At 46.0% G+C, this 15,400-nt stretch overlaps 1 protein-coding gene across 1 annotated transcript in view; it reads left to right on the top strand.

The window, feature by feature from the left end:
- The window catches only part of DNAH8 (dynein axonemal heavy chain 8), a 1,853,457-nt gene that overhangs the window by 1,032,904 nt on the left and 805,153 nt on the right, over positions 1-15,400 (top strand). Inside the window, exon 39 of the mRNA XM_063918852.1 lies at positions 5,546-5,648. Within this exon, the coding sequence (XP_063774922.1) occupies positions 5,546-5,648 (103 nt within the window). The remainder of the gene's footprint in view (positions 1-5,545; positions 5,649-15,400) is intronic.

The following is a 15,400-nucleotide window of genomic DNA, read 5'->3' as shown; positions in this document are numbered from 1 at the left end:
GTTGGGGAGTTCCTCAAGTAGACATGATGGCGTCCCGCCTCAACGAGAAACTTCAGAGATATTGTTCCAGGTCAAGGGACCCTCAAGCGATAGCGGTGGACACCCTAGTGACACCGTGGGTGTTTCTGACGGTATATGTGTTCACTCCACTTCCACTCATTCCAAAGGTGATAAAACTTATAAGAAGAACAAGGGTTCAGGCGATCCTCATTGTTCCGGATTGGCCAAAAAGGGCCTGGTATCCAGATCTTCAGGAGTTGCTCATAGAAGATCCCTGGCCTCTTCCTCTTCGGGAGGACCTGTTACAACAGGGGCCGTGCTTGTATCAGGACTTACCACGGCTGCGTTTGACGGTGTGGCGGTTGAACGTCAAATTCTAACCCGAAAGGGTATTCCCAGTGAAGTCATTCCCACACTTCTTCAGGCTAGAAAAGAAGTAACGGCAAAGCATTACCACCGTATTTGGAGAAAATATGTGTCTTGGTGTGAATCCAAGAAGGCTCCTACGAAAGAATTTCACCTGGGGCGTTTGCTCCATTTCCTACAAGTAGGTGTGGATGCGGGCCTAAAGTTAGGCTCTATTAAAGTACAGATTTCGGCCTTGTCGATCTTTTTTCAGAAAGAATTGGCTTTTCTTCCAGAAGTTCAGACCTTCGTAAAAGGCGAGCTGCACATCCAACCTCCATTTGTGCCTCCTGTGGCACCGTAGGGTCTTAATGTGGTGTTGCAATTTTTGCAATCACATTGGTTTGAACCTTTGCGAAAGATAGAGTTAAAATTCCTTACTTGGAAAGTGGTCATGTTGTTGGCCTTGGCGTCAGCAAGGCGAGTGTCTGAATTGGTGGCTTTGTCTCACAAAAGCCCCTATTTGATTTTCCATGCGGATAGAGCAGAGTTGAGAACTCGTCAACAATTTCTGCCAAAAGTGGTTTCATCTTTTCACGTAAACCAGCCTAATGTGGTGCCAGTGGCTACTGAGGCCTTGGCGGAGTCAAAGTCTCTTGATGTGGTCAGAGCTTTGAAAATCTATGTCGCCAGAACAGCGCAGATTAGGAAAACAGAGGCTCTGTTTGTCCTGTGGGCTCCCAACAAGATTGGGGCTCCTGCTTCTAAGCAGACTATTGCGCGCTGGATCTGTAATACGATTCAGCAGGCTCATTCTACGGCAGGATTGCCGTTACCGAAATTGGTGAAAGCCCATTCTACCAGAAAGGTGTGCTCATCCTGGGCGGCTGCCCGGGGAGTCTCGGCGTTACAACTTTGCCGAGCTGCTACTTGGTCGGGATCAAACAACTTTGCGAAGTTTTACAAGTTTGATACCCTGGCTGAGGAGGACCTCTTGTTTGGTCAATCGGTGATGCAGAGTCATCCGCACTCTCCCGCCCGTTCTAGAGCTTTGGTATAAACCCCATGGTTCTTGAAGCATCCCCAGCATCCTCTAGGACGTATGAGAAAATAGGATTTTAATACCTACCGGTAAATACTTTTCTCTTAGTCCATAGAGGATGCTAGGCGCCCGTCCCAGTGCGGGCTGTATCTGCAGTTTGGTTCTAGTTACGCTCATGTTGCGTTGAGTTCAGTCACATCTGTGACTGCTGTTGGTCATGCCGTTGCATGCATTGTTGTTGAATGCCATGTTGTACGGCGTGTTGGTGGTGTGAGCTGGTATGTATCTCACCTTAGTTTAAAATCATTCAATAAATCCTTTTCCTCGAAATGTCCGTCTCCCTGGGCACAGTTCCTATAACTGGAGTCTGGAGGACGGGCATAGAGGGAGGAGCCAGTTCACACCCATTCAAAGTCTTATAGTGTGCCCATGTCTCCTGTGGATCCCGTCTATACCCCATGGTTCTTGAAGCATCCCCAGCATCCTCTATGGACTAAGAGAAAAGGATTTACCGGTAGGTATTAAAATCCAATTTTTTTCTGTGTTCACCAATCTGTCCCCCGAATCATCAAAGCCAATATTAACCCCATAATGTTTCAGACCATGCCCCTATTTCTATTCTATTGCAGGGTAACTTAACTCTGGACACTAACTCCCATTGGAGATTCCCCGCCAAGCTGGCAGCTTCTAAAGGATTTCAATCCATGCTGTTGGTGTCCTGGGACTCCTACTGCATTAAAACTCTACCCATGTATCGAATCCTGCTCTGTTTTAGCAAGCTGCCAAAGCTGTCATGCGAGGTGATATAATTGCATATATGACGAAATATAAGAGGGAGCAGGATGCTGCTTATAGGGAAGCACAGTCTACACTTACTATTTCCTTCCAATCTTTCAAAGCCTCACCCACATCAGACAATAAGCAGAAGTTTAGGGAAGCTAAACAACACATTGACTACACTCTCACACAGATGGACAATAATTTTCTCACTGCGGGAAAATATAAGTTTTTCCAATAAGGGGATAAACCCAGCTGTTTACTCTCTAACCTTCTAAAATCTGACAGAGGCCCCCACTATGTAACAGCTGTAACTAAAGCATTCCAATGTTACTACAAAGTATGAGGGGAGGGTGGTGACTGACATTTTCCATACTTTCTATAAAGACCTGTACTCACATGGAGATATTGACCACAACAATAAATGCTCTTTTTGGGAGACTATTCGGCTGCCACAAAAATCCCCTGATCAGTCGAACTCCCTTATTGCACCGTTTACTACTACTGAAGTTATAGATACTATCAAGGCCCTCAAAACTCTAAAATCTCTGGGCCCTGATGGTCTGTCCGGTGAATTTTTTAAACTACTCTCCCCTAACATAGCTGATTCCCTGACCGCCTTCTTCAACTCTGTTCTTTCGGACCATACTATCCCACACCACTTTAATTCGGCTCTGCTTTGTGTCTTACCCAAGCCGGGTAAAGATCCACTTCTCCCTTCCTCATACAGACCTGTTTCCTTACTTAATGTGGAATACAAGTTGTTTACCAAGTTACTGGCTGACAGATGGAAATCTATTTTGCCTGGGATAATTCATAAAGGCTAGACCGGCTTTATTTGGGGCAGACAATCAGTGACTAATATTCGTAAAGCTCTGACAGTTCTCCAGTCCTTGGAGGGTACTGGGGCGGGTGATCCCACACTATTGTTATCACTTGATGCTGAAAAAGCATTCGATTTAGTGACATGGGATCACCAGTTCCAGATGCTCCAACTATTTGGATTTCCTGAACAGTTTGTAAACATCATTCGTACCATTTATCACAATGCTTCTACACAAATTTTAACTAATAGATTTCTCTCTCAACCCCTAACAATCTATAGAGAGACTAGACAAGGTTGCCCATTGTCTCCATTACTTTTCGTGACTGTGTTGGAACCACTGGCCATAGCCCTGAGACAGCAATCAGCTTTTTCTGGGATTTTGGTGGGAGGGAAGGAGGTTAAGCTTGGATTATTTGCGGATGACATGATATTATTTGTTTTCAATCCTTGTTCTTCCATTTCGGCTATTTTTGACATTTGTTTCACTTATTAATTTTTTAACACTATTTCTCTATTTTAATTGCATTTCATTTTTGTATCCCTTTCTCTATAGCTTCAGCTTCCTAAATACTAATTTATTAACACTATAGTGTATTCACTGGTATGCTACGCTGGGCTTTCTGGCTTATGCTGGTGTTTTGGGGTGCCACACCCTGCACCTAGATATAGCGCTAGGGACCCCAAATATACAGAGACGCCTTGATGCGGCTTTGGGGCTTATTCACACATTTGCGCAAATATGTGTAACGAAGATCTCTGAATTCTATTATTATGTGGAATTTATATCTGGTTACGGTTATCATTCAGGGTGCTGGGGGAAACAAATGCCTTTTTTTCTTGCTTAGAAATACCCCTCCCTTTCAAGCACCTGAATGATATCACTAAGCTAATTGAGCATCTACCAATATATATGTTTGTTGTGAGAGGCAGAGAGGTTCCTGCATTAGGAGGAGGTGCAGGCCCTGACATGCCACATGGAGCATTATGGGGTTGCTCCAAGGCAGGTAGCTCTTAGCTTAGACATATTGTAGTAAGGAGCCATTATCATGTGGCTCCTTGCTGGTTAATCTTAGACCCAGATTGGGGTAATGGAGGTGTGAGGTGTGGTGCCTCTGGACTGGCTTAGCTGGATGGCCTTAGTGTGGCATACCTTTACATTCTATTAACACTTTTCACTTATTAATTTTTTAACACTATTTCTCTATTTTAATTGCATTTCATTTTTGTATCACTTTCTCTATAGCTTCGGCTTCCTAAATACTAATTTATTAACACTATAGTTTTTTCACTGGTATGCTACGCTGGGCTTTCTGGCTTATGCTGGTGTTTTGGGGTGCCACACCCTGCACCTAGGTATAGCGCTAGGGACCCCAAATATACAGAGACGCCTTGATGCGGTTTTGGGGCTTATTCACACATTTGCGCAAATATGTGTAACGAAGATCTCTGAATTCTATTATTATGTGGAATTTATATCTGGTTACGGTTACCATTCAGGGTGCTGGGGGAAACAAATGCCTGTTTTTTCTTGCCATTTTAAAACATGTATTACTCTTTCCTCTTCACAATATAAAGAGGTGTTCTTGAATGTGCTTAATACAACATACCTTTCCCCACATAGACGATTTTTGACTGGCCTTTCAAGTTCCATAACTGCTGGAAGTGTGGTGAGCCACATGCAGACCTTTTCCAATGTTTTTGGCTCTGCCCTTTGATTCAATTATTTTGGGTGCAAATATGTAACTACTCTACTAAACACCTAGTAAATTACTTGTCTTTAACCCCAGAGTGGGCATTTTTCGGTATCTTTCCAAGTGGTCAGAACATATCTAAAAGGTAACAAAAAATGACTGCTTGCAATAAGTGCAGCAGCTTGTAAAGCCATCTCACATCTTTATCATTATTTAAGACCAAACTTTTGTATCCTTTCCGAATGGAGTGGGTGGGAGTGGTTCTGGAGAGAAATAAGAGAGTGGAACAATTTTTCGGAGCATGGGAAAGCTACATCACAACTTTGTCTAATGCTATTAGATCACAAATTCATGGCTTACTATCTATTACTGTGTGGTATATGTCCAGAATGATAGAGGGTGATCCTCCTATTGTCTTATAATTCGCTCCTTCTCGACTTGGGGGTGGGGGGCGAGCACAAATGATTTTCTTTTCTTTTTCGCTGATTCAATTAATAAATATTGATGTATTTCGAACCTACATCATGTCTCATGCTCTTTGTGAAATCTCATGGAACAAATGTTATACTTTCTCTATGAACTGTTTTGTTTTTTTTCTATGAGTCGTACTACAACAAAAGACTCTTGAGATGATGGCATAGTGTAATAACTTCTGTTTTATTGTTCAAACAAAATGTGACACATGTCTTATTTGTCCAATGATGTTATGCGCATTCCTTCAATAAAAATACAATTTATAAAACAAAACATTTTATACCATATTCTCGAACTCACAAAAACTTTTTTTTATTTTTTATTATGTAATGTTCCAATAATGATAAAAACAAGCAGCTAAATATGGTTTTGGGTTGTTGTCTTTTTAAGGTATTTGGAGAAAATAAGGCTTTTATTTCCAAGATTCTTTTTTATATCTGACCCTTTGCTTCTGGAGATTCTTGAACAAGCAGCTGATTCACACAACATACAGGTACAGTTATATTGTTGTGGCTTCAGTGGTTACTGGGAAGTAGTACTACATATTGTATATAGACTAGATTAAATATTTGTAATACAAACATCACAAACTCCGATAAGCAGCTGTCCAGACAAAGCCTAACAGTAATAGTTCCATCTGCTTGCATGAACCTAGGTCACATAAGTGAGCCAAAGGAGACAGAGGGATCTGGATGGATCCCACTTCGCAGTATGGACCTTCTACCACTAGGAAGGAGCAGGGATCAGCGGTCTTCGGCCATCTGAAGAATAGAATTACTATGCCTCTATGTACTAAATGCATGGTGTCCTGATGACGATAGCATAAGTGCATATCTTTACAGTGCAACAAAATAATAGTTTTTCTCTAACGTCTTAGAGGATGCTGGGGACTCCGTAAGGACCATGGGTATAGACGGGCTCCGCAGGAGACATGGGCACTTTAAGAAAGAATTTAGTTCCTGGTGTGCACTGGCTCCTCCCTCTATGCCCCTCCTCCAGACCTCAGTTTGATACTGTGCCCAGACGAGCTGGGTGCTTTTCAGTGAGCTCTCCTGAGTTTACTGATAGAAAGTATTTTGTTAGGTTTTTTATTTTCAGGGAGCTCTGCTGGCAACAGACTCCCTGCATCGTGGGACTGAGGGGAGAGAAGCAGCCCTACTCTCTGAAGCTAGGTCCTGCTTCTTAGGCTACTGGACACCATTAGCTCCAGAGGGATTGGTACGCAGGATCTCACCCTCGCCGTCCGTCCCGGAGCTGTGCCGCCGTCCCCCTCACAGAGCCGGAAGATAGAAGCCGGGTGAGTATGAGAAGAAAAGAAGACTTCAGAGGCGGCAGAAGACTTAATGATCTTCACTGAGGTAACGCACAGCACTGCAGCTGTGCGCCATTGCTCCCACACACCTCACATACTCCGGTCACTGTAAGGGTGCAGGGGGGGGGGGCGCCCTGGGCAGCAATATAAACCTCTTATTTGGCAAAAGGAGCATATATACAGCTCGACACTGTATATATGCATGAGCCCCCACCAATTTTACACTTTTAGCGGGACAGAAGCCCGCCGTCGAGGGGGCGGGGCTTCTCCCTCAGCACTCACCAGCGCCATGTTTTTCTCCACAGCACCGCTGAGAGGAAGCTCCCCGGACTCTCCCCTGCTTATACCACGGTAGAAGAGAGGGTTTTAAAGAAGAAGGGGGACACATAATTCGGCGCAGATAATAACAGCGCTACTGGGTAAACATTAAATTGCTGTGTTTTTTCCTGGGTCATATAGCGCTGGGGTGTGTGCTGGCATACTCTCTCTCTGTCTCTCCAAAGGGCCTTGTGGGGGAATTATCTTCAGATTAGCATTCCCTGAGTGCGTGGTGTGTCGGTATGTGTGTGTCGACATGTCTGAGGTAAAAGGCTCTCCTAAGGAGGAGATGGAGCAAATGTGTGTGTGAGTGGTGTCTCCGTCGACAACGCCGACACCTGATTGGATATGTCAGGGCCGAAACTAGGGGGGGGGCTAGGGGGGCAGGCGACCTGGGCGCCAGATTGGAGGGGGCGCCGAGACCCCCTAACACCCGCCGCGGTACATACTTTTAAACCCCCTTCTCCCGAGTGCCCAGCTCGGGGGGCGGGGTTTCGCGGAATGACGCGATTGCGTCGTGACGTCACGGCGCAAACGCGTCTTTTCACGAAACCCCGCCGGAGGAGGGAGAAGGGGGAGCCCGGAGCCGCGCAGACGAGGAGGGAGAGGCGGCTGAAGAGCGGCGAGAACCGCTTCAAATGTAAGTCAGCCCCTCTCCCTTCCTCTCTCTCTCTCTCCCTCCACCACCTGCCGCAATGTGTAAAATGGGGACTTGTGCCTGCCGCTATGTGTAAAATGGGGACCTGTGCCTGCCGCAAGGTGTAAAATGGGGACCTGTGCCTGCCGCAATGTGTAAAATGGGGACACTTGCCAGCGTACTGTGTAAAATGGGGACCTGTGCCTGCCGCTATGTGTAAAATGGGGACACTTGCCAGCGTACTGTGTAAAATGGGGACCTGTGCCTACCGCAATGTGTAAAATGGGGACACTTGCCAGCGTACTGTGTAAAATGGGGACCTGTGCCTGCCGCTATGTGTAAAATGGGGACACTTGCCAGCGTACTGTGTAAAATGGGGACCTGTGCCTGCCGCTATGTGTAAAATGGGGACACTTGCCAGCGTACTGTGTAAAATGGGGACCTGTGCCTGCCGCAATGTGTAAAATGGGGACACTTGCCAGCGTACTGTGTAAAATGGGGACCTGTGCCTGCCGCTATGTGTAAAATGGGGACACTTGCCAGCGTACTGTGTAAAATGGGGACCTGTGCCTGCCGCAATGTGTAAAATGGGGACCTGTGCCTGCCGCAATGTGTAAAATGGGGACACTTGCCAGCGTACTGTGTAAAATGGGGACCTGTGCCTGCCGCTATGTGTAAAATGGGGACACTTGCCAGCGTACTGTGTAAAATGGGGACCTGTGCCTGCCGCAATGTGTAAAATGGGGACACTTTTTCCTGCCGCAATGTGTAAAATGGGGACACTTTTTCCTGCCGCAATGTGTAAAATGGGGACACCTGTCTGCTGCAATGTGTAAAATGGGGAATGGGGACACTTGCCTGTCGTACTGTGTAAAATGGGGACACTTTTTCCTGGATATGAAATGTATGTTAGAAAAGGCAGTTTCTCAGGTAAAAAAGTTCTGAAAGAGAGATATATATATATATATATATATATAATATTTTTATTCATTTATTTTTTTTATTTTATTATTTTTATTTATTTATTGTAAAATATATATATATATTTTTTTTGCGGGGGGGGGGGGGGGGGGGTGTCAAATGACTACCTTGCCCCGGGTGACAAAAATCCTAGTTTCGGCCCTGGATATGTGAAATAAAGTGCTGAGGTAAATTTATTGCACAAAAGATTAGAGAACAGACAGTGAATCTACACAGGTCTGTCCCTATGTCGCAGAGACCTTCAGAGTCTCACAATGCTCACTATCCAAAATAATAGACACTGATATCGACACGGAGTCTGACTCCAGTGTCGACTACGATAGTGCAAAGTTACAGCCAAAACTGGCAGAAAAGTATTCAATATATGATTATTGTAATAAAATATGTTTTGCATATCACTGATGACTCATCTGTCCCTGACACGATGGTACACATGTTTAAGGGGAAGAAAGCTGAGGTAAATTTCCCTCCTCTCATGAAGAAAAAGAGCGGGAATCTCCAGACAAGAAGCTGCAGCTTCCCAAAAAGAATTCTCAGGGAGTATCCTTTCCCTACTAGGGCCAGGATACGATGGGAATCTTCCCCTAGGGTGGACAAAGCTTTGTCACGTTTACCCAAAAGGTAGCGCTGACTTAACAGCTATCCTCAGGGATCCTGCAGATAGCTTGCAGTAAAAGTACTTTGAAGTCCATTTACACACATTCTGGTATACTACTCAGACCAGCGATTGTGTCGGCATGGGTTTATAGCGCTGTAGCAGCGTGGACAGATACCTTATCAGCGGAGATTGAAACCCTAGATAAGGATACCATGTTATTGACCCTAGTATATATATATATATATATATATAAAAGATGCTGTCTTATATATATATATATATATATATATATATAAATAAATAAAACATGCCCAAAGAGACATTAGTCTACTGGGTTCTAGAGTCAATGCTATGTCGATTTCTGCTAGAAGTGTCCTGTGGAACATGCAATGGACAGGTGATGCCAACTTAAAGAGGCATATAGGAAAATTGGTTTACAGAAGACTCTTGTGTGGGTGCACTCTTATGTTGATTTGTATTATGAAGATATTAAAACATAACTTTTATTAGCTGATTACTTAAAGAAAATATCCACATTTAACCACACTTAATCAGTAAATATACTGGTATCCATATGTATACATATGACTCCACCCACCAACATCTCTGAAAAGTGCCACACAATAAATGGTGTGGCTGATCAGAGTAGAAGGGCTGGGGTGAGTGCTAAAAATAATCAATCAATCAATATCAATTGCTCAATTGATTGATTATTTTTAGCACTCACCCCAGCCCTTCTACTCTGATCAGCCACACCATTTATTGTGTGGCACTTTTCAGAGATGTTGGTGGGTGGAGTCATATGTATACATATAGATACCAGTATATTTACTGATTAAGTGTGGTTAAATGTGGATATTTTCTTTAAGTAATCAGCTAATAAAAGTTATGTTTTAATATCTTCATAATACAAATCAACATAAGAGTGCACCCACACAAGAGTCTTCTGTAAACCAATTTTCCTTCAAGCTTTTCTCTGACTCTGGGTGCACCACCAGGTTCAAATAATAGGAATTAATCCTGTACATTGTATTTCATTCTGGTACTACATAATTTTGTCTGAATCCTTTGGACTGGTGCGGAATCACACCCTTCTTCGTGAGTTAAAGAGGCATATGGAAGGTTTACCTTACAAGGCTGAGGAATTGTGTGGAGAAGGGCTCTCGGACCTGGTCTCCACAGCTATAGCTGTTAATTCTGATCTTTTGCCTTATATTCCCTCACAGCCTAAGAAAGCACGACATTATCAAATGCAGTCCTTTCGGTCGCAGAATAACAAGAAAGTACGAGGAGCGTCCTTTCTTACCAAAGGTAAGGGTACAGGGCACCGCTAGTTCCCAGGAACAGAAGTCCTCCCCGGCCTCTACTACATCCAACGCATGACGCTGGAGCTCCGCTAAGGGAGTCCGCCCCAGTGGGAGCACGTCTTCGACTCTTCAGCCACATCTGAGTTCACTCACAGGTGGTTCCCGGGGCAATAAAAAATTGTTTCTCAGGGTTACAAGCTGGAATTCGAAAGGTGCCTCCTCGACGGTTTTTCCTTATCGGACCTACCGGCTTCTCCCCCAGAAAGGGAGATAATATTAAATACAATTCACACATTGTATCTCCAACAGGTGGTGCTCAAGGTTCCCCTCCTGCAACAAGGAAGGCGATATGACTCAACCTTGGCTGTAGTCCCGAAACCGTACGGTTCGGTCAGACCTATTTTTAAAATTAAAATCTCTGAACCTATACGGGAAAAGGTTCAAATTTAAAGTGGAATCGCCCAGAGCGATCATCGCCAGCCTGGAAGGGGGGGATTTGATGGTGTATCTAAACATAAAGGCTGCATACCTTCATGTTCCCATTTATCCACCCCATCAGGCGTACCTGACAATTGCGGTACAGGATTGTCATTACCAATTTCAGGGTAATTGGCGGAAATAATGGTGCTCCTGCGCAAGCAAGGAGTCACAGTTGTCCCATACTTGGACGATCTCCTAATAAGGGCGAGATCAAAAGAGCAGTTGTTGAACAGCGTGTCACTTTCGCTGAAGGTGTCACAGCAACACGGCTGGATTCTCAATTTCCCGAGGTCACAGTTGGTTCCTATAACTCGTCTGCCCTTCTTGGGTATGATTCTGGATACAGACCAGAAATGGGTTTACCTTCATATAGAGAAGGCCCAGGAACTCATGACTCTAGTCAGGGACCTATTGAAACCAAGACAGGTGTCAGTGCATCACTGTACTCGAGTCCTGGGAAAAACATTCCCTTCAGCAGGTTCCATGCGAGGACTTTCCAATGGGACCTACTGGACAAGTGGTCCGGGTCACATCTACAGATTCATCAGTTGATCACCCTATCCCCCAGGGCCAGGGTATCTCTCCTGTGGTGGCTGCAGAGTGCTCACCTTCTAGAGGGCCGCAGATTCGGCATTCAGGACTAGATCCTGGTGACCACGGACTCGAGCCTCCGAGGCTGGGGACCAGTCACACAGGGAAGAAATTTCCAAGGTCTTTGGTCAAGTCAAGGGACTTGTCTTCACATCAACATATTGGAACTAAGGGCCATATACAACGCCCTACGTCAAGCGGAGACCTTTCTTCGCGACCAACCGGTTCTGATCCAGTCAGACAACGTCACCGCAGTAGCTCATGTAAACCGCCAAGGCGGCACAAGGAGCAGAGTGGTGATGGCGAAAGCCACCATAATTCTTTGCTGGGCGGAGAATCATGTAAGAGCACTGTCAACAGTGTTCATTCCGGAAGTGAACAACTGGGAAGCAGACTTCCTCACCAGACATACGTCCTGGAGAGTGGAGACTTCATCAGGAAGTCTTCGCACAGATTGCAGTTCGGTGGGGACTGCCACAGATAGACAGGATGGCGTCCCGCCTCAACAAAAAGCTGCAGTTATTGCGCCTGGTCAAGAGACCCTCAGGCAGTAGCGGTATATGCCCTAGTGACACCGTGGGTGTTCCAGTCAGTCTATGTATTTCCTCCTCTTCCTCTCATACCCAAGGGTTGAGAATAATAAGAAAAAGGAGTCAGAACAATCCTCATTGTTCCAGATTGGCCACGAAGGATCTGGTATCCGGATCTGCAGGAAATGCTTACAGAAAATCCGTGGCCTCTTCCTCTAAGGCAGGACCTGTTGCAACAGGTCCCATGTCTGTTCCAAGACTTACAACGGCTGCATTTGACGGCATGGCGGTTGAACGCCGGATCCTAGCAGAAAAAGGCATTCCGGATGAGGTCATTCCTACGCTGATAAAGGCTAGGAAGGACGTGACATCTTAACATTATCACCGTATATGGCGAAAATGTTTCTTGGTGTGAGGCCAGGAATGCTCCTACGGAAGAATTCCATCTGGGCCGTTTCCTTCACTTCCTACAAACTGGAGTGAATTTGGGCCTAAAACTTAGGCTCCATTAAGGTTCAGATTTCGGCCCTATCCATTTTCTTTCAAAAAGAGTTGGCTTCTCTACCAGAAGTTCAGACGTTTGTAAAAGGAGTGCTGCGTATTCAGCCTCCTTTTGTGCCTCCGGTGGCACCTTGGGATCTTAACGTGGTGTTAAGTTTCCTAAAGTCACACTGGTTTGAACCACTTAAAACGGCGGAGTTAAAATATCTCACGTGGAAGGTGGTCATGTTATTAGCCTTGGCTTCGGCTAGACGTGTGTCAGAATTAGCTGCTTTGTCACATAAAAGCCCCTATCTGGTTTTCCATATGGATAGAGCAGAATTGCGGACCCGTTCGCAATTTCTGCCGAAAGTGGTATCGTCTTTTCATATGAACCAACCTATTGTGGTGCCTGTGGGTACACGTGACTTGGAGGATTCCGAGTTACTTGATGTGGTCAGGGCTTTGAAAATTTACGTGGCCAGAACGGCTAGAGTCAGGAAAACTGAAGCGCTGTTTGTCCTGTATGCATCCAACAAGATTGGTGCCCCTGCTTCAAAGCAAACTATTGCTCGCTGGATTTGTAACACGATTCAGCAAGCGCATACTACTGCTGGATTGCCGTTACCAAAATCGGTCAAGGCCCATTCCACTAGGAAGGTGGGCTCTTCTTGGGCGGCTGCCCGGGGGGTCTCGGCACTACAGCTGTGTCGAGCTGTTACTTGGTCGGTGTCACGATCTGGGTATCTGGACGCCATTTCTTACCCATCAGATGCCTCCTAAGGCTGGCTCAGCGCTCCAGGACCGGATCCCATCTGTTATCCTAATGTTCACATTCCTGCATCCTCTCCTGTCTCTCTGAGACGCTGTCACAGTAACGCCATATTACATCTGGCATGGCGTCTCCCGCGGCCTCCGCCGCCGTCCCTGAGCTTCTGCATGCAGAGTGTCAGAGTGGCGATTACGTCAGCCGCGGCCTCCGCTGTGTCCGCGTGGCTGGATGTGCACTTGTCAGCCTGGCGTCTCCTGTCTCCGGTGGCCGGCGCCGCCATTACTGTTTTCATTACCACATGGATTACAAACCAAACTTCCCTCCAAGTGTCTGCATGGGCGCAGCCATCTTGGATTCTGTCAGCTGATCATTTCCACCAATCTGTTGTCAGTATTGTTAATCTGCATAATTGCCTAGCCAATCCCTTCCTTGCTGCAGGTATAAATATGTTGTGCCTGAGCAAGGAAGGCGTCAGTGCTTTGGTTGTCAAACCTAGTTCCTGTTTGTCTCTCTCCTGTGATTGTCTTCCAGGTTCCAGCTCCTGTCTCAAGACTTCCACCATAGAGACCCGCACCAGCATTCCACCTGCGGTGTAGCCTGACTCTCCGATCCATTGTGGATTCATCTGTTTCCAGCTACAACATTACCTGCTTCCAGCCCAGCTTCCAGCAGAGTACAGCTTCTCTTAAAGGGCCGGTGTCCTTTCTACAGTTTACCACTCTCCACCGGTATTATTATTTCTCCGCTCTCAAACTCTACATTTCATTTATATTGCATCGCTCTCAAGCTTCATTTATTATCTAACTGGTTCCAGCCAGTATCCACTCCGTGCCAACATCTGTCTGGTTCCAACCAGAACCCACAGCAGCTATTTTTATTTACAGCAGTCCAGCTTTCCCTGGAACACCAGCTGGTACGATCCTGGGCTTTCTTCATTGCTACAGTCAGGCCTGGTAAGGACTTTCCAACTCGCAGATAATAAGAACTGTCTCATACTACCAGAGCTCTGTGGCCCCTGCCACCCTGTAGTACCCAGGAACTGTATTATTTCTCTGCTGATTTTATGTTTCTTTTACTGCTACTGTGATGCATGGAGTTTGTCATAAATAAACATCATTGACTTTTATTCAAGTTGTCGTGGTCACGCCTTCGGGCGGTTCTTCTTCATGTTACTTACATGTCCAGGGGTCTGATACAACCTCCCAGGTTCCGGTACATCTCAGCCCCTACAACTGAGGCTGCCTCCCGTCAGCTCAGGCCCTCAGTTGTGACAGTAAGCACTGACCTAATGAATCCAGCCGGAGACCAGGATCAAGCGGCCAGGCCGATGCAAGAACTGGCAGCCCGACTAGAACATCAGGAGGCTGCACAGGGCCACATCATCCGCTGTCTCCAGGATCTCTCTACTCGGCTGGATGGGATTCAGACAACTCTCCGTGGATCAGGCGCTTCTGGTGCGTCAACCACAGTGACTCCAGCTATAACCCCACCCACCTTACCCATTTCTGCTCCACGTCTTCATCTTCCAACGCCAGCAAAATTTGATGGATCTCCAAGATTCTGCAGGGGATTTCTCAACCAGTGTGAGATTCAGTTTGAGCTACAACCTGGCAATTTTCCCAGTGACCGTACAAAAATTGCCTACATTATTTCTCTTCTCAGTGGCTCAGCCCTTGATTGGGCATCACCGTTATGGGAGAGGTCCGACACCCTGCTATCTTCTTACACTGCATTCGTGTCAACATTCAGGCGCATCTTCGACGAGCCAGGCCGGGTAACCTCAGCTTCATCCGAGATTCTCCGTTTACGCCAGGGGTCACGTACTGTAGGACAATATCTGATACAGTTCCAGATCCTGGCATCCGAACTGGCATGGAACGACGAGGCCCTGTATGCTGCATTCTGGCATGGCTTATCTGAGCGTATTAAAGATGAGTTAGCTACCAGAGACTTACCCTCTAAGTTAGATGAGCTAATCTCACTCTGCACGAAAGTTGATTTACGTTTCAGAGAGAGAGCAACTGAGCGTGGAAGATCATCTGCTCCAAAATCTTCTGCTCCTCCTCCTCGCCAACTGTCACCAACTAAAGATGAGCCCATGCAAATTGGTCGTTCCCGTTTAACTCCTGCTGAGCGCCGAAGACGTCTCTCCGAGTCTCTCTGTCTTTATTGTGCAGCTCCGTCTCACACCATTAATGCCTGTCCCAAACGTCCGGGAAACTCCAAATCCTAGCTCGCC

The sequence above is a fragment of the Pseudophryne corroboree genome, chromosome 4 (genome assembly GCF_028390025.1).
Source record: "Pseudophryne corroboree isolate aPseCor3 chromosome 4, aPseCor3.hap2, whole genome shotgun sequence".
NCBI classification, from domain to species: Eukaryota; Metazoa; Chordata; class Amphibia; order Anura; family Myobatrachidae; genus Pseudophryne; species Pseudophryne corroboree.
Note: the sequence above shows the minus strand (reverse complement) of the source record. Positions and strands in the feature narration are given on the sequence as shown.